This window comes from Ricinus communis, chromosome 7, assembly GCF_019578655.1.
Source record: "Ricinus communis isolate WT05 ecotype wild-type chromosome 7, ASM1957865v1, whole genome shotgun sequence".
NCBI lineage: Eukaryota > Viridiplantae > Streptophyta > Magnoliopsida > Malpighiales > Euphorbiaceae > Ricinus > Ricinus communis.
Genome location: NC_063262.1, coordinates 4603799 through 4628268, shown reverse-complemented (window position 1 = coordinate 4628268; position 24470 = coordinate 4603799). Strand labels below are relative to the sequence as shown.

The 24470-nt window shown below is 32.2% G+C and overlaps 4 protein-coding genes across 8 annotated transcripts; 1 reads left to right on the top strand and 3 right to left on the bottom strand.

Moving 5' to 3' along the window:
• Window positions 1-748: 748 nt before the first annotated feature.
• On the top strand, window positions 749-5787 carry LOC8267673 (pentatricopeptide repeat-containing protein At3g49740). Of its 4 annotated transcripts, none has more exons than XM_048376384.1 (3): window positions 749-3487; window positions 4745-5025; window positions 5123-5787. In XM_048376384.1, the coding sequence occupies exon 1, from the start codon at window positions 849-851 to the stop codon at window positions 3075-3077; it is 2229 nt and encodes a 742-aa protein (XP_048232341.1). In that variant the 5' UTR covers window positions 749-848; the 3' UTR covers window positions 3078-3487; window positions 4745-5025; window positions 5123-5787. The 4 variants fall into 4 exon arrangements, with proteins under 4 accessions (XP_048232341.1, XP_048232342.1, XP_048232343.1 ...); XM_048376385.1 differs by having other exon boundaries at window positions 4745-5033; XM_048376386.1 differs by lacking the exon at window positions 4745-5025.
• On the bottom strand, window positions 4845-9106 carry LOC8267674 (squalene monooxygenase SE1). Of its 2 annotated transcripts, none has more exons than XM_002530564.4 (8): window positions 8299-9106; window positions 7333-7444; window positions 7063-7237; window positions 6740-6908; window positions 6383-6601; window positions 5900-6175; window positions 5362-5640; window positions 4845-5195 (listed from the first exon to the last, which is right to left on the bottom strand). In XM_002530564.4, exons 1-8 carry the CDS (start codon window positions 8860-8862, stop codon window positions 5061-5063), a joined length of 1929 nt encoding a protein of 642 aa, XP_002530610.2. In that variant the 5' UTR covers window positions 8863-9106; the 3' UTR covers window positions 4845-5060. The 2 variants fall into 2 exon arrangements, with proteins under 2 accessions (XP_002530610.2, XP_015581745.2); XM_015726259.3 differs by lacking the exon at window positions 8299-9106 and adding an exon at window positions 7600-8219.
• Window positions 9107-12011: 2905 nt separating this feature from the next.
• Window positions 12012-18016, bottom strand: LOC8267675 (DEAD-box ATP-dependent RNA helicase 16). The gene is made up of 15 exons (XM_015726244.3): window positions 17603-18016; window positions 17343-17501; window positions 17159-17248; window positions 16929-17057; window positions 16481-16581; window positions 16065-16179; window positions 15403-15534; window positions 14743-14808; window positions 14435-14614; window positions 13888-13983; window positions 13305-13442; window positions 12860-12942; window positions 12608-12645; window positions 12312-12526; window positions 12012-12191 (listed from the first exon to the last, which is right to left on the bottom strand). The coding sequence occupies exons 1-15, from the start codon at window positions 17819-17821 to the stop codon at window positions 12096-12098; spliced, it is 1857 nt and encodes a 618-aa protein (XP_015581730.2). The 5' UTR covers window positions 17822-18016; the 3' UTR covers window positions 12012-12095.
• Window positions 18017-21617: 3601 nt separating this feature from the next.
• Window positions 21618-23409, bottom strand: LOC8267676 (receptor-like protein 44). The gene has a single exon (XM_002530566.4). The coding sequence runs from the start codon at window positions 22937-22939 to the stop codon at window positions 22130-22132; it is 810 nt and encodes a 269-aa protein (XP_002530612.1). The 5' UTR covers window positions 22940-23409; the 3' UTR covers window positions 21618-22129.
• Window positions 23410-24470: the final 1061 nt, after the last annotated feature.

Here is a 24470-nt window from a genome sequence, read left to right as displayed (position 1 = left end):
ATATAAATAGCAGATAATTAAAATATTTTTATTTAAAAAAGAGAAAGTTATAATAAAATGGTAGATTTTATTTTATCTTATTAAATTATTTAAAGAAAAATATGATAAATATGCTTATAATTTTAAAAAATTTAGATTTATTTAATTTTTAAATAAAAATTATGGACTTATTTATAAAATAGTTCAAATTTGAATTATTTTATTCTGAACTATAAATTAAAAGTATTTAATTCTTTATTTAATTTTTTAGTTTAATATTTAATATAAAGTCTAGAAATCAAATTATATTTTTTTCTATCTCTCAATTGAATTAACTAAATAAATAATTTGATTTGTAGAGTTGAGATTTGATATAAATTATCCGATTTTGAGATAAAATGTGAATTTTGCACTAATTTTATATTTTTAATAATTAAAGATAAAATAAATTTATCTACTAATAAATGATAAATATTTTTATATAAAATATATTATAATTTAAAATTAGTATTTTAGTTTTAGTTTAGAAATATTTAATATTATGAATAACAATAATTTTATTTTTGTAATTTCTTTATAAAGTAATTTTTTATTTGAAATTATTAAAAATATAGTAAAATATTTTTAAAGTTGATTATTAATAAATAAATTTATTTTATTTAAAATTATTAAGAGAAAAAATATAAAAATAATTTAATTTATTAAATAAGTAGTAAAATATTAAATTAAAAAGTTATATAAAGTGAATTAATAGAAAAAAAGAAAGAAGGAAGAACCTTTTTAGGACCAGGCCTTGTGGAAGAAGCAAGTCCGGACAGAGATATGATCAGGTCTGTTTCCGGCCTGCTTTTAACAAACAGCGCCGACTTATGAGAAAGTTCCCATTTTGTGCAAGGCCTGTAACTACCTTAACCGAAGCAACCGCCAAAAACCTACATGAACAACAGCAACAACTCCTCAAACTTAATCGACAACTAGCAAAACTAACTCACTCAACCCAGTACAAAGATGCACTCCATCTGTTCGACAAAATCCGCTCACTTTACTACTACCTCAAACCAGACCATTACACTCTCTCTACAACACTCACTGCCTGTGCAAATCTATGCGATACCACTTTTGGCAACAAGCTCCACGCCTACGCCATTAAATCAAGCCTCAAAACCTACACTCATGTTGCAAACACCCTCCTCTCATTATATGCCAAAGCGAAAGAAATTGACTCGGTGAAGTGGGTTTTCGGTGAAACTGAAAACCCAGATGTATATTCTTATGCAACGTTAGTATCTGCTTGTGCTAAATTGGGTCACGTTGATTACGCATGCGTGTTGTTTGATGTAATGCCACAGAGGGATGTCGTGGTTTGGAATGCGATGATTACAGGGTGTATGGAGAGTGGGAATGAAGAGATTGGGCTAAATTATTTTAGAGATATGTGTAGATCGGGAGTTAGACATGATAATTATAGTTTAGCGAGTGTTTTAAGTGGGTGTAAATTGGTGATGGTGAATTTTGGGATGCAGGTGCATTCGTTAGTGATTAAATCTGGATCGTTGGTTGAACCTTCTGTTATTAATGCTTTAATTACCATGTATTTTAACTGTGAAAATGTTTTGGATGGTTACTTGGTGTTTGAAGAAGCTGAAGATTCAGTGCGTGATCAGATTACTTACAATGTGATGATTGATGGTTTGGTTAGTGTTGGGAGAATTGAAGAGGCTTTGATAATATGCAGAAAGATGCTAGGGAGTTGTCTTAGGCCTAATGAGTTGACTTTTGTGAGTTTAATGAGCTCGTGTTTACATGCAGAAATTGGGTATCAATTCCATGCCCAAGCTATAAAGATGGGTTTTGAAGCTAGTACTTCTTTAAGCAATGCAACAATAACTATGTATTCTAGTTGTAAAGATTTGCATGCAGCTCGCAAGGTTTTTGAGAGGCTGGAAAGGAAAGATCCTGTCTCATGGAATACTATGATATCCAGCTATACTCAAGGAAATTTTGGTAGATTAGCAATTTTAGCCTACTTGGAAATGAGGAGAACAGGTACTGAACCAGATGAGTTTACTTTTGGAAGCTTGTTGGCCAGCTCAGAGCTCCTAGAAACAGTGGAGATGATCCATGCCCTTGTATTTAGAAACAGTCTCATTTCAAATATACAGGTTTCTAATGCATTGGCTTCTGCATATTCCAAGCATGGGAATATGGAGCAGTCCTATCAAATATTCTCTGATATGTCTTTTAGGGATTTGATCTCCTGGAATTCTATTATTTCTGGTTTTCTGTTAAATGGGCTCCCATTGCTAGGCTTAGAGAAATTCTCTGAGCTGCAGATGTCAGAATTCAAGTCAAATGAGTATACCCTCAACATTATTCTAAGTATTTGTGCTAGCATTCCAGCTTTAGGACAAGGGAAACAGGTTCATGGTTATATTATGAGATCTGGGTTCAGTTCAGAAGTTTCTTTAGGCAATGGCCTTATAACTTTTTATGCTAAATGTGGACTTATAGACTGGTCTTCAAGGGTATTTACTGCATTGGCCAAAAAAGATACAGTCTCATGGAATGCCTTGATATCTGCTTACGCACAGCATGGGAAAGGAAATGAAGCTATATACCAGTTTGAGGCAATGCAACACTCGTCTGAGGTCCAACCAGATGATGCCACCTTTAAAATAGTTCTTTCCGCTTGCAGCCATGCAGGTCTAATTGATGATGGCATTCGGATTTTTAATTCTATGGTTGATAAATATGGTGTTGTTCCTGGAGTTGATCACTTCTCTTGTATTGTTGACCTTTTAGGTCGTGCTGGGTATTTTGATGAAGTTGAAAGATTAATGAACAGTGAACATTTTGAAGCTCATCCCAACATCTACTGGTCACTATTGAGTGCTTGCGCAGCGCATGGTAATTTAAAGCTAGGAAAATTAATCAGTGAGTTTCTCCTTGAAACGGAACAGGATAATCCATCAGTTTATGTGCATTTATCGAATATGTATGCAGCTGCTGGTCAATGGGAAGAAGCAGCTAATACGAGGAAATTGATTGATAGCACTAGGACGGTGAAGCAACCTGGGTACAGTTGGATCAGCTCATAAAACCAAATGCCTCCAGGTTGAAATGTAGGCTGGATGGCAGTGATTTTACTATCTCTTCCCTGAAATGATAAAATTAGGGCGTGATGACTACTGGTATGCCAAGTGATTCGCTCTGGGCTAGTTTATTTTATGAATGACTGTTAGAGCCATTGCAGCAGTTATCTAGCTCTGGAAATAACTAGTTACAAGCTGTTAATGTGTGTGATCTGTTGAAAAGCAAGAAATGCTATGCTGAGAAATTGCTTGATTGGTATAAGGAAAGGAGCTTATGAGGAGAACATCCACTCTAGAAATATTTCGGAATTGGCAAGATCACATATTGGTACAAATTTACACCTAGGCCGGACTTTGTGGAAGCGGGAAACTATCATTCCTCAATCAACTGGAATGCCAGAGGTTCCTATGAACTTGTAAGTTAACAATACATATTTGATGCGGTGATGTTAATTTTTCATGAAAGATACATTGCAGGCGTAGCAGAGCTATAGAGTATATAATGAGGGAATATAAAAAGCAGATTGCATAATAGTCCAACCTTAGTAAACAAAAGAAATGTTCATATTCTAGACAAGTGTTTGACCTTTAACATTTAATTATCATTGCATGTTCTAACAATTCTTTTTTTTTTTTTTTAAATTAAGTTATTATTGCATTCCAATCATATTCCATTTAGTATGATCATCTGTTTTAGAGCAAATCACCTTGTCATTCTTCAATTCCTATCTGCTTTAGTGGGAAAATATCAAGGCTGAACTCATCTTCAATGACACTGGCTTCTGTTAATATATATATATATATATATATATATGTTTAATATTGCATCACCATCATTTCTATATAACTAATCCAAGAAATGATTATCATAAAGTGCTAAGCTCAGCACATATTAAGGTTGAGTAGGCATTAACATAATTGTTTTATAGTGGTATATTTTACTGCTTAAAACAAAAAGCTATTAAAAACTATGTTAGATAATGAAATACTGGAGATGCCTGACAGGATACGTATGATGTCAATGAATCTTCTTGTTCCAAGAAAAATAAATTAAAAAATGGATAAAAATAATTTAACATGTGGATATAAATTGTGAAACATGTTGTAGGATATTAACCCTGTGATAAACCTTCCCAACCTCCTACTTAAGTCATCCTGTAACATCAACATGAATGGTATCATCAGTCATCACTGGCCAGCTGCCCCCCTACTTTTCTGCTGACATGTCATTAGCACAATCATTTCCATCTTTTATGGAATCATTATCTCCTTCACTGTCAACAGTAAACAGTCAACAGTCAAAGTCTTTGATTCCACGTTAGGTGAACGGGCTTAGAAGGCAACAGTGTGCTTATCACCTCCTTTTGTTGAACGCAACATCTATCGAGTCTTGACCTAGGAACTGAATTTGGCAATTTGCATGAAGAGTTAGCGTCTTGGAGCTGAGATCAAATTATTGAGTAGGATTTAGTCACTAATGACAGTTGAAGCGGGTTCAATTTTTCTATATGAAAGGGAAGGACTGTCATATGTGCTACTTGTTTCCAGTAATTTTCATCAATCATGCGGATAGAAGAATATTGTAACAAGTATATGAAAATCATATTAATTTGGGCCAATCCAGAAATTTTTAAGACGCCCATTGTTTAGTAACTGGCCTAGCTTTTTTGCAGACTCTGAGCATGCCTGTCAGCAATTGTCAAGGTTCACCCGACATGATTAGTAGCTCCTTCGGCATATTCGGGGTTTCGTTTCAGATGATATTTACCGGACTACAAAAAATTTCATAATCATAGATCAAGAAAGTCCAAAGGTCTACTTACAATCTTCAGTTCTAAGAGAATAATAATGTATACAATTAAACAACTGTATCTACTGACCAGAAATTAACATCAGTCCCACATTTTCTCAATAGATACAGTGTGTACATTTGACATCCTCGGAACTTGCAAATGTAAGCAGGTTTGATCTTGACTATGACAACTCAAGCTACCTTGACTTTTGTTCATCATCTGCTGTATCTTTAACAGGAGGAGGTCTGTATATTGCAGGAATAGTAGCAGGAAAGAACATTTGCCTCACTCCCTCCGCTTTGATAATGGGGAAAATAATACCGGATGCACTCTGCAAAAGAAGGAAGTCGATTACTAAAGAGAGAAAAGTGCTCGATTACACCTTTTCGCAAACAATGCAACAGCAAATTTATTTACAACAAAAAAAAAAGTGGGAAGACAAAAAGATCGTCTCCACTGGAGAAGATCAATAAATTCAAAAGATAGGAAATACGCACTGATATCAGTCTAGCCCCAATCCATACGGCTTTAGGTGAAGGAAATGGAAGAAGCAGGCGACCAACACCATATATTGCAACAGCAAAGAAATGCATTACTAAGCTTAGTGGACGTGGGTTGAGACCAGAGAGTAAAGCCACAGGTCCTGATGAAAATATGCCCCCAAGGCTTAGATAGTCGAAGCATGCTTGGCGCATTTCCTTCCTTGCCTGATCAGGAGAAGCAGAGAATACCTTGTACAATGCACCTGCCAGAGTATTTATCGTAGATGCAACAGGCTGCCAGAAACAATCATTACATTCAATGAGTTGTAAATGGCTTAAAGAGTAACATTACTTCATCCATTTTGTTTCCATGCTTGTACTTGGATCTTGTAAAAATCAAAGGGAGTGTATAATTTAAGATGTTGCTATTTCATTGCAATAGGTACCACATGTAAGCTTACATGGATATGCATACGTGAACATATAACTCAGAAAACTTTAAATAATTGTATGCAAACACTTCAATTAAATGGAGTATCCAAATTATGCTTACCTTGCGCAATGTATAAAAGGATTCAAGATATTTGGTCAGGGAAGTTGCATCATTAAGGTCACGTAGTGGCTTAAGAAGATCCCGGAGCACAACGATATCTGACAGTGCCACAGTCATCCCGCCACCAGTCAATGGATGGCGCATATTGAAAGCGTCACCCATTAGAAGGGCTCCAGGAGTAGGATGGGGATCAGCTGGCATGCTTCTATTTGGCATCGTCCTGATATTACCTTTATCTATTGCGGATATGAAGGCATCATGAAGCACGGGAGGAATCTGAAATAGACAAACATTCAGAGTTATATCCAGCCCAAGTAAAATGAGAAACAGGTAAAGGATATTGTGTTCCAGCAAACGGGCATATTCAGGAAGAAAGAATGTAACAACAGCATAGCTATTTAATCATGTTCTGCTTATTTAAAATCATATGCAGACATAGGCACATACAACTTGTCACACAGAGAGAGAGGCAAAGAGAGATACCTGCGGTGCCACCACGTTCTTCAAATACTTGGCCATTTCACCATTAGCAATTGAAGGTACTTTTTGTCCCGGCACATCAACCAAACAGCGAACCTCAGTGCTGCTAATTGGATAAAACAGAATCGGCGAAGGATCTGCCAGAACAACATGTCCATGATTTGCAAAAGGGAGCTGACAATTCTCAAGGACTAAACCCACAAAACAAGAGGGCACATCTACCTGTCCAGCAGTTAAATCATATACGAAAATACTGGTGTCATACTTATTGTCAAATTTTCCTGCTCGTTTTTCACTCATATGGTACTCGAACCAAAGAAAGACCGCACTCATTTTTGATAATGACATAAGATACTTCACCTTAGGATTACATAGAGAACGACGCAAGTTTGAGAAGCATCCATCACAAACAATTGTAAGAGGTGCATAAGCTCTGATTTCTTGGCCATCCTTAGTTTTGTATTGAACCCCCTTAATAGTCCCATTTTCTTCAAGTAGGGATGTCACTGTTCCTTGCTCTAATTTTACACTGGAGGAAAATGGAAAACACAATGGACGGAATATGCATCAGGACAATTCTGAAATTAGTTTCTCCATTAAATGGTACCCAGTCATCAACATTGCGCAAATGAATTTAGCAGTAAGGAAAGCAAAAGAATAAAGGAAAGCAAAAGAATAAATACTTGGGAAGGCTAGCAGCTTTTTCTCTCATCCTCTGAATAAAACGCCCATTATGGAAGCTCCTCCCTGCAACATCAGCATGGAATTTTTCCAAGGGATACGATAATCTAGTATTTTTACCATCCTTGAAGAGAGCATAACCAAGCACTCTCTGGGCATCAATTTCCAGCACACAATCTGCAATCAAAATGGCCACCACATGTAACAATTTTACAACAAAATATATATGGGGATAATATTTAAATATTTTTATTAATTAATTCACTACATACCTTCAAGACCCAATTCAATTAATTTCAGATATCCGCCTGGTTGGAGCAGCTCACCGACTATTCTGTCAGGCTCTGTTAAGTCCCTTTCTATCACATGAACTCTCCTTCCATCCTGCAATTAGTATGAGAAAGTGAAAGCCCAACCTTTTAGTTAAAGCATATTTCCAAGTCCAGGGTGAACTCTTTTTGAATATATAAAGACTGGTTCAGTGGTGCTTCACATTTTAATCAATAAAAAAGCCAAAACACAGTCAAAATCAGACATGCCATAATATAATCTCTTCTGCATCTGTCCAAATGATTTATGAAATTTATTAACAAGCCAACCATCCAATTTCCAGTATGCTAATGATCATTATAAACAAGTACAGTATTAATTTTTTAATATCCTGTGTCAATCTGATAGCTTGAAATTTACTCAACTACATGAACATAGCATATGGATTTGGTATGAGTTTCTAAATCTACCAACACATTTGCCGAAAAGCTATAAACTTTTAAAGTAAACAATTATAAATCTGCCAACATAGAGCCAGAATTTTGCTCAAGAAACCACAAATTTCACATTATTTGGCCCTACCCACACATGCTTTTTGTGGAAATTGCGTCATTAAACAATCCACAATCTCATTTCACCTTCTTAAGAGATTAGATATAACATTACGACAGGACAACACAAAGCCATTCCAAATGCATGAACTTTCTTAGCACTTTAAAAAAAAAAAAGGAAACAAGCAAGCTAAAAAGCTAATAAAGTATTCCAAAATCCCACAAAAACCGCAACCAAAAAAATTAACTTAAAAAGAAAATTTGAATAAAAAAACTAGTGAAAGAATTCACTAATAATGATAATAAATAAAACCTATCTTGAATGTTAATACTAATGAGTTTGATTTTATATTTTCACTTGCCAGCAAAGGAATTGTAAAAAGAATGAAAAGGACAAAAAGTATAAATATATTGTACCTTTCCAAGAGTATAAGCGAGGGCAGCACCGGCAACCCCAGCACCAACAATTATGACGTCATTACCGGAGCCGTTATCAGGCAACCTTACATTATCATTCTGGGTCTTTAATGTGGTTTCGTCATGGATCTTTGCCTTGTTCTTGTTCTTGAAGTTATAACGTAAGATGGAAAGAAAAACAAAAGCAAAAAGAGAGGCAAAGAAAGTCCCAAGAATAATAATAACAGCGTAGTTATCAGTCCCAACTTCCATAAGCTTTATATTATAGCCACCACTAACACAATGCGGTGGAGAAGAAGAATAAGAAAGATCGGAAGATGGTTCTTGGGGTTGTTGCTCGGCTTGCAAAAGATTAACCCTATTGCTGCTGTTGCTTAGTCTAGTAATAGTTCTTGTTTTTGATGAGACGGTGGCTTGTGGCTGTGGTTGTGGTGGTGAGTTTGCGATTGTCAGAGAGAATGAAGGAGGAGAAGGTGGCTGTTTATAGGTAGAGAGAGAAAGAGACGAAATTAATGACCGGTAAAGTTGTGGTCTTGGTGGCAGCTGGATTGAGATTGGACTCATTTATTTCTTTTTCTTTTTCTTTTTTTTGTTTTGTTTTTTCTCTGATCTGGGGGATATTTCCTTGGTTTTTCACAATTTTGTTTGTTCACATTTCTGAGTATGAAAAGATTAGAAGAATTGGATACGTAATTGTTGTGTATTTGTTAGAAGGAAAGCAGAATCGATACATAACATAATCCCTGGCGCTTGAATCAATTAAGATTCTCATCAACTTTTCGGACTTTCCATTTCATCAAAACTTACTTCAACTAGTCATTATTAAACACTCATAACTTTTAAGCAATTCCAACGTCCATTTTCGAATTATTAACTTAGCTTAGCTCATTGGTTAACTCGTATAATTATTCGTGGGCTAAATTGTAATCTTTTATATAAACTAATATGTAAATATATTTTTGTATAAAACTAATCATTTAATATTAATTAAAACCAATTAAAATTATATTACTAAATAAAATAATAAAATTTTAAAATCTAAGTTAAATTTGAAATATCAGTCAATTTCTATATTATTATATTCAAGCTCAATTCAAATTTTCACACAATAGTAGTTTATTAAATCTTAATTTAGTTCTGTTAGTTTATAACCCTAATTTTGCTTGCCAATGCAATTTGATATCACTATTCCATCCATAAAATTTTGTTTCGAGCACTAAAGGTTGACATATATACAGCTAACAATTACATCCAAATCATATTTAGATTGATTGAAGTTTTAAATTTCATGAATTTTAGATTAAGAATCCTAAATCTTTTAGAGAATTTTGTTGAAATCCATGAAATTTAAATTTGTAACTTATTATAAGATTAAATCTATAGAATCTAAGGACAATTTTAAAAATAAAGAAAAAAAATTGGATAAAACCACTTATTTATTAAAATGAGGGATTTGGCAATATATATGCTCCTAATGAGCTTTTACAATCCATCATTTTGGTAGATTTTAATGATGAAATTTTACGAATTTTTGCCTATTCTTTTTACATCCAAACTATATGTTTTATCAAAATGCATATTATATATTGAAATTCTCCTCATATGAAGAATTTAGGTAACCCTGCAATATATAGTGTTTCTCAGCTTTAAGCTAAAGTAGACATTGCAATTCATGAAAAAAGATTTGTCTATTTTTAAATACGTCCATTAAATGGCACATTGGACCACATGAATATTTGTGTGGCAATTTTGTTAACAACGTGAAGCTGAAACAGAAAAGGAATATGACGTCACGAATTAGAGTTATATGTATTAAAATATCAAAATGTGAATTTTCATATTTTGCAAATTTTTTGTCAGTCATTTTATTGTATTTAGTATTTTATTGTTAGTCCAATTGTTATTATTATATATAATATTTCTGAAAAAAAAAAAACATGCAGTTCCAATTTTCAAATTAAAAAGAACATTAAACGTGAAAAGCTTATCAGACATGGCATACATCCTTAAGCCATCAGGAAAAGAAAAGAAGAAGAAGCCATTAGAAAAGGACTTCTAACACTAGGTGCCCTGCCCTGTTCAGATTCCTAATAAGATTGAGGCACTAAAAAGTTAGGTTCCTGCCAGAAAATTGACATAATCATCAATCTGTATTATTTATCAATAGCTCCTACTATTTCTATTGGCCTACTGAATATCTTATCTCAGGCCCAACGCTGCCAGGATGATAGGCTCCTAAACATGCCCAAAACCACTGTTCATGAAAACTAAATTTCTTTATTATTATAAAAATTTATTCATAATAAATTTTCGCTCTCTATATTTGGCGAGCCAAATTCACTTTCTATTCTCATTGTAATTAATATAGTATATAATTTTATATTTTATTAATTGATATCTATTTTTAAAAATTTTTTCTGTTTGTATTGTTAGACTGTTTTCGACGGTTTTCCTTCTTTCTTAAGAGTCAACATGCCGTCTAAGTAATTTTTTTTCTATTCTTAGAAAAATTAAAACATTAATATTTATTAATTAAAATAGAATAAAAATAAAAAATATTAAACTAAAAAAAAATACTCTTTATTAAATAAAATATGCTTTTTAAAATAAAGAGCACCATTCGGGATGCTTTAATATTATTCATTCATTATTATGAGTAATAACATTTCCAGTTTAAAGAGTATAATTTTTATAATAGAAAATATCTTAAAAATATTCACATATAAAAAGTCTAATACTTTTCTATATTTTATTTTTATTTTCATAAACATTAAAAACCTATTTACTTATAAAAAACTATGTCAGTTTTCTAGAAAATTTTTCAAATGAAAATAGAAATAGAACTTTATGTTTACTCGTATTTTTTTCTAAATAAAAATAAAAAATAGTTTCAAAAAAATAAACTTTGAAATTTTTTTAAAAACATGTTTAACATATTTTCTATGTTTTATTTATATAGAAAGTTAGTCGTTTTCAAATAAAAATAATAAAGCAAACATATTTTACAAATTTTGTAAATTTTTTATAAAATTAAAAATAGAAAAAATTTCTACAAATAAATAGATCCTAATAATTTAATTTTTTTTGAAAAATAAAGATTACAAATATCAATTAAATCAATCGAATAAAAATTTATAATATATTTATTAAATATAAAATGAATAATAAAATTTGACTTTCTATATAGAAAATTAAATGGACTCTTTATTTATATTTAAATAATAAAAATAAATTAAAATATTATTATATAATATAATCTTTTAAAATAAAAAATTTAATATATATAAAAAATATTAATAAAAGTAAATGTGCCAGCTTGGACCGTACTACGGTAGATTGCATCGCCCGCCTGCCATGATTAGATTTTTCTCTGCCAACTTCTACCTGTGAAGTTTGTAGGCCTTTCACTGTGTGTTTCCCATTAAATCTCGGAGGGGTTTGACAAAGAGAGGCAACCACCATTTTAATATAAAACTTTAAAAAAAAAAAAAAGACGATTTCAAGCTTTTATATTTCCAAAATCCATATAACCGTACATATTAACTTGGTGACGAGAAATGCATTTTTAAGAAAAATAAAAACTATAAGCAAAGGATTCTAAAGTGGCGTACACACAATTCTATGTATGCAGGACAGTAGACAGTTTGGCTTCAAAGGATCTACATGACCCAACTTTTTTCTATTTCTTTTCTTTTTCTTTTGAATTTAAGGCATTTAAAAGATAATGGAAATCTTTTTATATATAGTAACACGTAATTGATACAAAATTTTGAGGGCCAATTGGCCGAATGATAAACTCAAACAGTTCTTCCCTTTTTGTGTTTATGAGTACTGTCGCCGTCTTTTCTCTCCCTCTTCATTCCGCCTTTGTCAGATTTCTTCGGTGCCTGAGACTAAATGAAAGCATATTATTTAGTTAGCAAAACTCTGCCCGCTACCGAGGGCGTCCTCTTATGGCTTTTGGAGTCGATAAAATTTCGAGAATTAGAGATTTCAGTATTTTTCTTAAGTACCTGAAAAGAGAGAGCCTTAAGAGGATCTTTACTTTTCCTAAATTTTTTCTTGGATCCCTGACGGCGGGATGGGTTATTCTTTCCCATTGCAGCTCTAGCAAGCTTCACCATTTTGCTTGCCTCTTTAGTCGTTGCATCCATTAGATAGTCGGGCACATCACGTAGGTGAGGAGCAGGGGGGTTCTTGCTCAGGACTTTGTCATGCTTCAATAGATCTGTTAACAATGGAAATTCAGAGCCCAATACTTGGACTACATCCGAAATCAAAAAAGAATCACACTAATGAATCACGTCACCTAGGTCCCGTGGATTAGCCTCAAAATGAGCCTTCAACCTAAATAAGAACAAGCAGAGAACCAGAAAAACCAATTAGAAAAAAGAACACACACTAGTCACGCCTGAATTCAACTGCAACCAATATTTCTTCAAAACAATTAGGCACATGGCAACAAAGCAAATATCAGTTATTAATTAAAAAATAAATGTAATGATATCATCTTCAAGAATAACCCCAAAGGAGGATAAAAGTAAAGCCGTCATATACATACTTCTCAGAATTTAGTATTTCATTCCTCAGATCCTGAGCTCGTGCTTCCTTGACAGCAATTTTAGTGACACTTTTTGCAACATCCTGCAAAATCAACCTGTCAGTGACATTTCCGGACTAAACAATTTCTCCTCCAAATAACGCCCCTCAATTTGTTTCCGCACATCAAAATTTCATCCTGAACTAGGACAAGGAAATTGAAAGAGAGTTGGACAGATAGAACACAACAAATTAAGAAAAGAATTAAATAAACAAAATGAGGAGAAAAGTTCAAGTAAACAACTATAGGATAAAGTGTACCTTGAACCAAATTTTATATGCACCATCAATAAATAATTAATAGTATAATGATGATAAACGATAGGAACAAAGCTATTGATGTGTTCTTGATAAAGGAGAAAACTAGTAAGAAATTGTCCGAATAAGTCGGGGATTCTAAACATTACCTCTGCTCTATATCGTAAAGACTCCACCGCATTCTTAGTAAGTAAAGGAAAAGGAGCAATAATGTTTGAATCCTTGTTCTCATCATCCCCTAAAAAGGATTTTACATCTTCAAGAATTTCCATCTCATCTGGAGAAACCTACCAAGATATCAACTATTAGAATGGGAAAAATTTCCAAAGCCATGTAACAAGAAGAAAATTTGAAATATCATCCTTCCATGGTTCCATCAACCAAACACCTAGACATGCAAGTTGAGAGCATATGCGTCCAAAACGAATTAAAATCTGAATAGCAAAGATTAGCAATTCAAATTTCAATCTGTCAAATGCATTACAAAACACTACAAGAAAACAGAAGTTTTCCTCAGACTCAATGTTCATAGTGGCTGTCCTTAGAGCTCGGCACAAACTCCCCAAAGGTTTTGATGAAATACATGATAAAAGTGGGATGCATGACCTAAATAAAATAAGTTAATATAAATATACAACTAGTACATATATCACAATGATGGACACATCAAAAGTTGATTCTGCTTGTATTTTGACCCATGCGATAAATGTTAATTTGGGCACACAAACTCACTAAAGAGACAGAAGAACCACTGTTGTATCCCCTTCCAGTACGTCCAATTCGATGCACATATCCCGCCGCATTCAAAGGCATATCATAATTTACAACCTGCCAAAATGGGGGTGGAAGAATAAATATAACGGCAAATGACAAGGAAAGGACTGAGACACATACTAATTAAATGCAAAACCGCAATTCAAATATCAATTTACTGTGCAGAAAAACAAACATAAATATGTCCCAGTGATGAAGGGATATCAGAAACCTGCATAAACTTGAAAATTTGAAATCACTCAAGAAATAAGATGATAATATACCCAGGACATTGTTAATCTGCCCAGCAAATCAGAAGGATTACTTTCTTTCAAGCTATTTTAAGGCAAATCTCCAGTGCATGCAATATCTATAGAATTAAATTGTAAGTTTAGACAAACAACTTTCTTATGTGCATTAAAACCTAGAAAGTAGAATCATCAATGTCCCCTCGACTTACAACATAGCATCCAGCAGAATTGCAGCAATGAATAGACCCCAAAAAAATTCACCATCATTAACTTACTGTGTGAACATTTTTAAAGTCAATGCCCCTCACTACTCCAAATTCAGAGTCCAACTTTTGCTTAGACTTTTTAGACTTTCTTGACTGGGCAAGGTTCCTATCAGCTTGTTCTTGTTCCTTCTCTTTTGTTTCACTATCGTCAGTTGCTATTAAATAGTCAAAAAGTCCAGCATTGAATTCCTGAAGAAAACAAATGATACAAGTTAAGCTCCTACTCAAATATTTACAGAACATGTAGCCACAAAACTCATCCACATGGAAAAACTTAAAAGCCAGCAGTCCTCAATGGTCCTGGGAAGTAAATGTACCTCAAGTATATGAAGGCGAGAATTCTGTGGCAACTCAGCATTTAAGATGGCGGACTTTATCCCAAACTGTCAAAAGATAAAGGATATAGAATGAGAAGGAAAGCAAAGGAAAGAAAAAAAAAAAAAGAAAGAGAGCTCAACTACTTAATCCTGTGAGCATTAACAGATCAATCAACTTGAATAATAGTGGTCAAATTAAAGGATAATGGCAGTGACAACAAATTGCTAAATTAACAAGAAGAACTCTATCATACACGCACACCAATATGTAGAGAGATACAATTGATATGAAAGGAGAAGAAATACAGTGTGAGCATCAGTTTCCAGATCAAGCAACAATTCTTCCATTTGATGTTAATATCAATGAAAAAACCAACCACAGCTAATAGGATCTTCAAAGATTCACTCATTTAGTAACTTCTAACATCATAATACACGTTTCTGGCACGGATTAGTATGTCCAGTACGAGTAGTACCATAGCACTTTAACTACACAATGCTCAAAAAACTCATATTGTAGATTCAATCATTTGTCTAGGCTATTTCCAACATCTTGATAGAGAACAACTTCTAAGCTCAGAATGTGAGCCACAATAAAAGCTAAGAATACTCTGGAACAATTCCATTGATGCTTTATCAGAGTAATCAAATTTAAAATACCTTTTCCAGAAACAGTCTCAGCCTAAAACTCATGTCAATGGAATTAGTAAATATTAGGACTTTCTTCTGAACCAGATCCAGCTTCAAAAGAGCGAGAATGTGGACTAACTTGTCACGACCACTGCATGAAATCTGAAACACAATAAGAAAGGGAAATAATGAACATTAAAATATCCAGATAGATCATAACAAAAAAGCAAAACACCCTTGACTGCAGAAAAATTAACAGACCTCAATATACACAAAATAGCAATACAATGATGCAGGATAAATTTCAAATAGATATGAATCTAGCGTTATGTAAAATCTTATAGATTGTTACATTTGGGACCTATTTTTCATTTTAAACTGATTCTGTATTAAAGAGAGAAATAAAATTTGGTTGCAAAAGGTTGTGAAAAATGGAAGGCTTAAGCAGCAATTCTTCAACAAAAAATTGCTATGCATTGAGGTCTATACCATGCTAAGAAAGGAAAAAAAGATGAGGAGAAAGAAAAAGGAGAGTAGGAGAATATAGGAATTGGGATGTTGTACTTTTCCTTTCTTTGACAAACAAGATAAAGAAAGAGGGACAAAAATAAATAAACATGACTAGAATAAAACTATGTAGAAGCCAGGAACATAATCTAATCATTGCCTAATAAGGCCATGGGAATCCTTACCCAAAATTGCTGAACATTTTTGGGGATAGCTTCATCCTTATTACCTTCTACTTCTGGCAAAGTCAAAATGTATGGATTGTGCAGCATGAGCTTCTTTAGTTTATCAACATCATCGCTGCCAAAGATCAGAAGTCAAAATAAAAGGTCAATTAGTATGCATGAAATATTTTAATGCTATTAATTAAAACTGGTTTTGAGTGAAATCCCCCATGAATGGTTTTATTTTTGCACAACAGACATTTTAATTATGTGGAGCATTAGTGGAAAGAATTTTGAGATCAAATAACAACCCATTATTGTGATGCAACACACACAGACATGAAAACACAGTGGATAAGGTTAAATCAAATGGTACTGTATATTTAAACCAACACAAAAACATCAAAGAGAAATACTCAGCCCCTTAAACAATGTACCTTGATGTTGCAGACATAAGAAGACATTGACAACGTCTAGGAATAAGAGCTGTAAGAGCTCTTAAATCATCTTCATATCCAAAAGACAACAGAAGATCTGCCTGTAAATGAATACATATTAATGATCCCAAGCACAGACAATAGATGACAAACAGATGATTCCAAAATTGCAACGTTGGATAGAAATTATCAAACAGTAAGAGCCTTAATTATGCTGATACTAAAAATTCCCCAAATCTATCCTGGTTGTTTGTAGCATAGGAAATATTATATTTGACTAACCATTACCGCCATTCAGTATGTCATACATACCACAGTCGTTTAGACTACCAAATAAAACCAAGTTAAGGTGGATGCTGTTCCTTTAAGTTAAAAAAAATATCCTGATATTGATTCCAAATTCTAGCTGTCAACCACAAATTATAATAAGCAAGCAAAAGGTTCTTACCTCATCAAGAACAAGAATTTCAAGTGAATCATTTATAGAAGCTGACTGAAGTAAACCAACTGACAAGCATTTAGCTAAAGAAGCAGGACTCGAAATAAGAATATCAGGAGGTCCAGCAATTGCAGTCCGCTACAAGCAATTCCTCACAATAATCAGGTAATAGTGAACATATTCAATTTAATCATATGCAGCATCACTTATTCAATAAGAAAAAAGGCAGAACAACCAACCAAATCAGAACCGGACATTTTGCTTGTCAACTGTACAGCTTTCAATTGAACTTTACACCAATCAATGAGAGCCGAAACTTCCTTATAAACCTATAAGAACACAACACCATATAATTATAAGAAAAACATCAATTAATCAAATAAGAACCAAAAGAGCATATAAAAAGATAAACCGCATTTTGACCTGCTGACACAGCTCTCCGCTTGGAACAAGAATGAATGCAGAAGGAGCAAGCTTCTTCTTCGAACCAGAATCAGAGAATAGCTTTTGAAGCAAAGGAAGCAAGTAAGCTAAAGTCTTTCCTGAACCTGTTTTTGCTCTTGCAACAACATCTTTCCCTTCCTATAAAAACCATTCAAGATCTCAGCTTTAAAACAATTAACAAATCTTTCTAATTGAATGCAAAAAAAATTGATAAAAAGTAAAGAGAAATAGAGGCTGACCAAAATTAAAGGAATAGCGACACGCTGAATTGGAGTTGGCTTTCTAATGCTAATTTCCTTCTTGTTTAGGGCTCGAATTAAGCGAGGGTCTAACCCTAGCTCTTCAAAGCTCAATTCTTCTTCTTCTTCTTCTTCTTCTTCTTCTTTTATTTCCTCTAGTTCCTCTTTGATTTCATCATCCTGTGTTGATTCATGTGGTTTCTCTTCAGTATTAGCCATAAATTTTCCTTATTTAGAAAGAGAGATGGATTTTGTGTTAGATTTAGGGTTTTGAGAAGGAATTAAGGTTTTAGAGGTTTAACAGAAAGAAGAAGAGTGTGTATACAGTACACTAGTGATTCAGTGAAGATGGCCAATAATTGGGTCGGGTTTCACCCAAACCGTTGAATTGAGCTATGAGATCGGTAATACCTGATCCATTAGCTATAAGATCTCAATTTTGTTAGGCCCATGTCTCAAATGGACTGGCCTAATCCATTAGTGGATCATGAGCACTAATAATCCATTCATTGACAACTTCCTCTTTGTTTTTTTCCTTTTCTCCAAAAAAATCAAGAGCCGAAGCAAGAGTTCATTCAGTCAGTGGCTAATTAAACTAGACACGTTCTAGTTATGTTAGTTGATTCACTGAGAGACTACACAACAGGGGGGACTGTCATAAAAATGAAAACACACCTGCTGTACAGGAAATAGCTCAAACTTGATAGAGACATAAAAACAAGCCGCGCCAATCTGAAAACATCATTGTTCTAGTTTGAATTGTATTAGTGATCAGAATATCTAAAGTTCGATATATTTTAAATTCGAACAATTTGAAAAACAATTCGAGCTCAAGTCAAATTCAAACTATTTAAAATATTAATATTTTTAATATTTTATTTATTTTTATTTTATAAAAAGAATAATAAAATAAAATAATTTTTCTTAAAAATGAAACTAATAAAAAGAAAACCACAAAAAGTAATAGACCCAAAATGATAAAAAGAATATTTTCAAAGAACTAAATAATAGTATTTTGTTCTATTAAAAAAAATTATAAAAGAAGATTTTGTTTGCTATCTATTTTTTTCAAATTTTAATTCATAAGATAAAATCTATAAATTTATATGTGAATGTGATGTATAAGAATATTTTCTAATTAAATACAAAATTTTTATTTTAATTTATAAAATTTTTGTTTAATTTTATCTTTATTACCATATGAATAAAGTTAATTCTTAAAATATGCATATCATATTTTATAATTATAAATAATATATATATTACTTCTAACGAATATAAAATTTTATAAATATATAGAATTGAATACCTATTTCTTTAAGTTGGATTCAAATAACGAATTAAAAAATTAGATTAAATTTAGATCATTATATTTTGTTAATAAGTTTAAGCGAGTTAAAAAACGAGTTAAATCCGGATCAAATTTGAACTATTCAAATCATATTAGACTCTAGATAAGAGTAAATGCTCCTGCTGGTTAAGCTAAATGTATTAGAGAAATTTTTATATGAAAATAATTAAAGATATTCATATTTACTTTATATAAAATCCATTAGTCCACTTTAGTTATCGTAGTAAAATTGACTACGTATTCTCTTTACATCTGATTTATGTATTTGAAAATTATTTTTTAGATGTATTTTCTCTACTATTACATATTGAAAAGCGAGTTGTTTGATTTAAATTCATAAATCTAAATTGTTCAAGGTCAAAAAGAAAGGCAAAGAATTATATTAAAATATTATTACGAAGAATGAGACACCAATACAGTTTAAAAACCTTTTCTGTTTTCAAGGGTTAAGGTTTAAAAATCTTAAATAACTATTAATTGTCCTAAATTAATATATCGTTTGTCAATAATGGTTCTAGCAAATCTCCCATTATTGCAGTACTTAAAATACTATTTACGCTATATTTAATTGAATACCTAGTATTCAATTATTTATTTTATTTCTATTGGCTTAGCTCTTGCTTGCATATTTAACATTAACAATATATTTACTTGGAATTTATTAAGAAAATTATTTTATTTAAAAAAAAATATAAAATTAAAAAAGATATTTTAGCGTTATAAAATATATTAATTTATTTAAAAATTTAATCTATTTTATTAGAATTTAGTTTAGCTAAAAACTAATACACGAATTTGATTATGTATAATTTTGAATTGATTTTTATTTAAAAAAATATTTAAGTCTTACATTTATAAAGAATACAAATAAATTTTATGAATAAATAAAAATTACAAATAAATTTTATAGATAAATCAGAGAAAAAAATAGAAAAAGTCTGCTGACCCATTTTAATTAAGAATTTGCCGATTATAAACAACTATTACATTTTCGATATTTTTGTTACATAGGTCGAAGAAATTGAGGGAACATAGACAAATATTGTAGGGATATTTTGAGCCAACAAAATAATAATTGAAAACTGGAGAGTGGGGGCAAGGAAATGAGAAGGGGGCCCAACCCATGATGAAATGACTACCATTCATAGAGGATCCATAATTGTAAGGAATGAAAGCACATTTGACCATCTACTACTTTCGGTGTAAGATTGAAAGTTTATCTCAAGAAATCACAGCCGTTTGATATTTAGAAATTATTTTTGAATAGACACCAAGTTTATATTTGTGGGTCCAACCCATTGTTAAACTTGGCATGCTTAGCTCTACCTTTGAAGACAAACCTTCATCACTACATGTAAGCATGCTTAACATTTCTCCCACAGCTTTGGAATAGCATTTTAAATTCCTTTTGCCTCTTCTTTCTCCTTTTCTTTTGTTTTTCATTTTCAAAATTTATTTCTCATTTCTTAGCTTCTGTACCTGATTTGAACTCATTACCCTTAACATTGGGGTCCATTTGTTGGCATGACTAACAAAAGTTCTTGGGACATAAACAATGTGTAGCACTTGGCAAAAAGTAATTGAATTTAAAATCATGAGTTGATGCTTCTCACCAAAGCTAGAATATGCATAAGGATTTATCTTGCATTATTGGAGTCAAAATCTTTGGGTTTTAAGCAAAATTGAGAATTCTTAAATAATATTGAAACTTTGAACAAAAGTATCAATTGCCTTATATCTGCATAAATTTGTAAGATGGTAAAGAATATGAATTGAGTTAAATTATTAACAAATTTGTGAAGATTGAAAAGAAAAAAGTCAAATTGAGATAATGAAAGAAGCACAATATCACATGCAAAGCTTCAAATAGGAACAAACTTAGTGATATTTTAATATTACTAAAATGTTTAAGCAACATTAAAGAAAAAATGAAAACACAATTAAACAAAGTTAGCCTAAAGAACAAAAGAAATACAAGGCTAAAAAGTGTAGGGGGTGTATAGGCCCCAGTGGGAAAAACAAGTACAAGGTAAAATTCTTTAAGAACATTGAAAATGTAACCAAGTGACAAACCCACATACTACAATAATATATGCCACTTCAACCATGTGAACTAATCTTACATACCCACATAAACTAATCATAAGAAACATAGTGGAGAAAAATAATAATTACTGGGTGTATTTAATGACAGTATGAGCATATTTTTTAAACGAAATATAAGTTTGAGTCTTATTTATTTATTTATATAAATGAAGAAAAAACAAAAGTATGACTTGCCTAACTAAAGTTTTTTTTTTTTCTTTCAATAAAAAAGTGTGACTTGGGTGATTGAAGTTCAAATTTTGTGCTTGTATAGATAGTTATTTATTTATACATGGGCAATTAACGAAGGTGAAAAGGGAAGAAGAGTCCAAGTAGTACCAATTAGACCCATGAACCAAATAAGCCGAATAAGCCGAGTTATGAACCCCAAGCAAAGCAGGAAGAGCCCATCAAAAATTAATCAAATAGAAAAGCTTTGATAAAACCAGACAATCTGCAGTCCATGTGATGGTGGCTGGTCTCCCACCACATTCACACTGCACCAATATCCATTACAAGCTCTTCTCCAAAGTTGGTAAAAGCGCATTTTTAATAAATGCATCCCAGTTTCAGGACTCATAAAAAGTTCCCCACCATTGGATTTCTTTTTCATTTTTTTATCTTTTAGCTCAATGCAGACAAAATTCCACAGTACATTAGAGAAGGGGAAAAAAAATACAAGAGAGAGATTGCACTAACTTGATTGTTACAATACACCATTAAGATTGACAAGTGAAAGAAGCTGCACTATTTCTTGTTTGAATTGATTTATACACTGTTGATTTTTTAGGGGAAATGCTATAGATATATGATAAAAAATTTAAAGAGGAAAAAAAAAAAGGGTTAAAAAGAAGAAAAAGTGAAGCGAAGAACAAAAACAAAAAAACAAAGAAAAGCCTCCAAAAATCAGTAAAATACAACTGCTAGCTGAAAGCCTGAAAGAACCCCATATGAGAAAAATAGCATTAGCCCACACCTCAATGACAAAACCCAAAAAGATCAATCTTCAATTATACCTAAACATACCTTGAATTACCTTCTTCGTTTTTTTTTCTTCTGTTTTCTGCCATCTTCATAATGAATTAAAAGCTTCAATAATCAGGCATAAGTTGACTAATTTTGCCTTCTTCAAGAGCCATCTTCTGTTCAGTAATCTTCAACCAAATACAAACACCAGTAAAACTGAGTACCAAACTGGCAAACCCACTTCCCAAACCAATCCCGACAATGGCCAAAACAGATAAACCTTTACTCTTCATAGGAGGCAAAGGGTATCCATAAAGATCTTTATTTCCTCCAAAAGAAGTTGCATTAAATCTTGGCAAATTCCCACTCCTATTCCCCAATGAAGCAGGTATTGGCCCTGATAACTTGTTATTGCTGACATCAAAAGCTGATAGCCTTACCAAAAGACCCAACTGTTGTGGTATTTGACCAGAAAGAAAGTTATCATGAAAATCAATCACATTTAAATAAGCACAGTATGCAACCTGTGCAGGGATCTCTCCTTCTAATCTATTAGAAGAAAGATTAAGCACAGCAAGATTGACCAAGTACTGTAAATCTGCAGGAATAGGACCGGTAAGAGAATTAGAAGAGAGGTCTAAAGTTTGAAGATTGGTACAGTTTGATATATAAGGAGAAATAGAGCCTTGAAGAGAAAGATTTGTGAGAGAAAGCTTGTAGATTCGACCATTGTTACAAGTAGCACCGGAAAGATAAGAGTTGAAACCAGAACATGGGTTTGCAAGATTCGGTTTAGTCCAGTTTTGAAGAGAATTAGTTGGGTCTTTTAAAGATTGACTTAAATGGGTTAAACATGCTTCATCATTTGGATCTGATGTTGAAAGAGTAGTAAAGAAGCTTAGCAAGATTAAAGCAAGCAGAGGCCAAGCACCCATTTATCAAGAAACGAGAAAGCAAAAATAAAACAAAACAAAACAAAAAAGAAAGAAGATTTCAATCCTTGGTTCTGATATCTTTAATTCTCAAGTTTGGGTTCAAAGAAAAAGAGAGAGAGAGTGGATGATACTGTACTAATCTTGTTTCATTAATCCCACCAAAAAAGAAAAGAAAGCAAAACAACTTCCAATCAAGAAAAAGAAGTCAAACACATAATATACAAATACAAAGAAAAGAATTCTTGCTCTTGATTCTTGAATTGAGCTTTCTATTTTGTGTGTGTGAGTATATATATATATTAAGGTGGGTTTCGAATTAAAATTGTTAAAAATGGTTTTGGGTTCGAGAAATGACAAGATAGAGAGAAAGGAAGGAGTTTGGTGAAAATGAAAGTAAGAGAGAGAAGGGGAGGGACTTAGTTGTGTTGTGGCCTTGTGGGGTAGTGACCTGCACGTATGAGGCGCAGGATAGGGACAAGACAGAATATGAAGGATGGATGTACGGGAGAGGGGCATAAAAGTAATTTAATTTATATACATACATTGGAATTACAAGGAAGCAGGGAGACTGGTGTTGTCGAGTTAAGGATTTTGATTGATCCGTTCAAGGAAAAGGAAAGGGAAGGGAAAGAAAAAGCAGAGGTTTTTATAATATTAAAAAAAATATAATATTAAAGATGTGTCCAGTATATCCGTGACGAGGAATGAAACTAAAACTAAAATTTAATCTACTCCGTTATTAATGCTCTCACTTCTTTTGCACTGCCCTCGCTCACCTCTTGCCCTCCTTTCCTTCTCCATAACATTTATTTATATATATTTATATTATCCATCATTTTCATCGTCTTCTTCATTATATTACTTACAATTTGAGGCCTTTTTATTGCACAACATTAGATATTCAATTTCTTCACAACTTTCATCTATTCATAGATCACAGTCTATCAATCTTTCTAATATATATTAATATAATTTGATAGATGTATAAACTTGTATTTTTAAATACTTATTGATATATAATTTCATTAAACAAGTCCACATGTAGTATGCATTATGTGTTTTGGTGTTATTTTAAGATATAGTTTTTAGGTGTTTATTAGATAAAATAAAAAAAATATAATTTAAGTATTTTATTCAATTAAATTAAAAATAAAATATTAAAATTATTAAATAGTCAAAACTTAAGTGTTTAAATATATAATTTTTATTTATTTATTTCTACTGTGTTGTCTAATTGTGATCATTAATAATAAGATTAAAGCTAAAATCTCTACTTTTTATTTCTTGCATTTATTCGATTTGTTTAGGGATAGAAGTAGAAATTGGGAATTAGGAGAAGATATAATTCTGATTAACCAAATTGTGAGTTTGTGACTAGAAAAATATCAGCCGATAGATTTTGGGTCAAGACTTTTGAAAACAAAAATTCCAACCGTTAAAAAGAAAATCATCCATTGCCAGCTAGAAAAAATCATTCAGCTCATTATCACTTTCTTTTGTTAACTAAAAAACAAAATCTTTTTTTTTAATA

What these genes read in the sequence shown, in the direction of transcription:
- LOC8267673 (XM_048376386.1), top strand. Translation starts at nt 849, where the DNA reads ATGAGAAAGTTCCCATTTTGTGCAAGGCCTGTAACTACCTTAACCGAA.
- LOC8267674 (XM_002530564.4), bottom strand. Translation starts at nt 8,862, where the DNA reads ATGAGTCCAATCTCAATCCAGCTGCCACCAAGACCACAACTTTACCGG. An exon ending in AATTGAATTGGGTCTTGAAG is followed by an intron (nt 7,238 to 7,332) that starts GTATGTAGTGAA and finishes TTTTGATTGCAG; the next exon opens with ATTGTGTGCTGGAAATTGAT. An exon ending in CCTTTTATACATTGCGCAAG is followed by an intron (nt 5,641 to 5,899) that starts GTAAGCATAATT and finishes TGTTTCTGGCAG; the next exon opens with CCTGTTGCATCTACGATAAA.
- LOC8267675 (XM_015726244.3), bottom strand. Translation starts at nt 17,821, where the DNA reads ATGGCTAATACTGAAGAGAAACCACATGAATCAACACAGGATGATGAA. An exon ending in AAATTCTTGTTCTTGATGAG is followed by an intron (nt 16,582 to 16,928) that starts GTAAGAACCTTT and finishes ATTCATTTACAG; the next exon opens with GCAGATCTTCTGTTGTCTTT. An exon ending in ACTTTAAAAATGTTCACACA is followed by an intron (nt 13,984 to 14,434) that starts GTAAGTTAATGA and finishes CCATTTTGGCAG; the next exon opens with GTTGTAAATTATGATATGCC.
- LOC8267676 (XM_002530566.4), bottom strand. Translation starts at nt 22,939, where the DNA reads ATGGGTGCTTGGCCTCTGCTTGCTTTAATCTTGCTAAGCTTCTTTACT.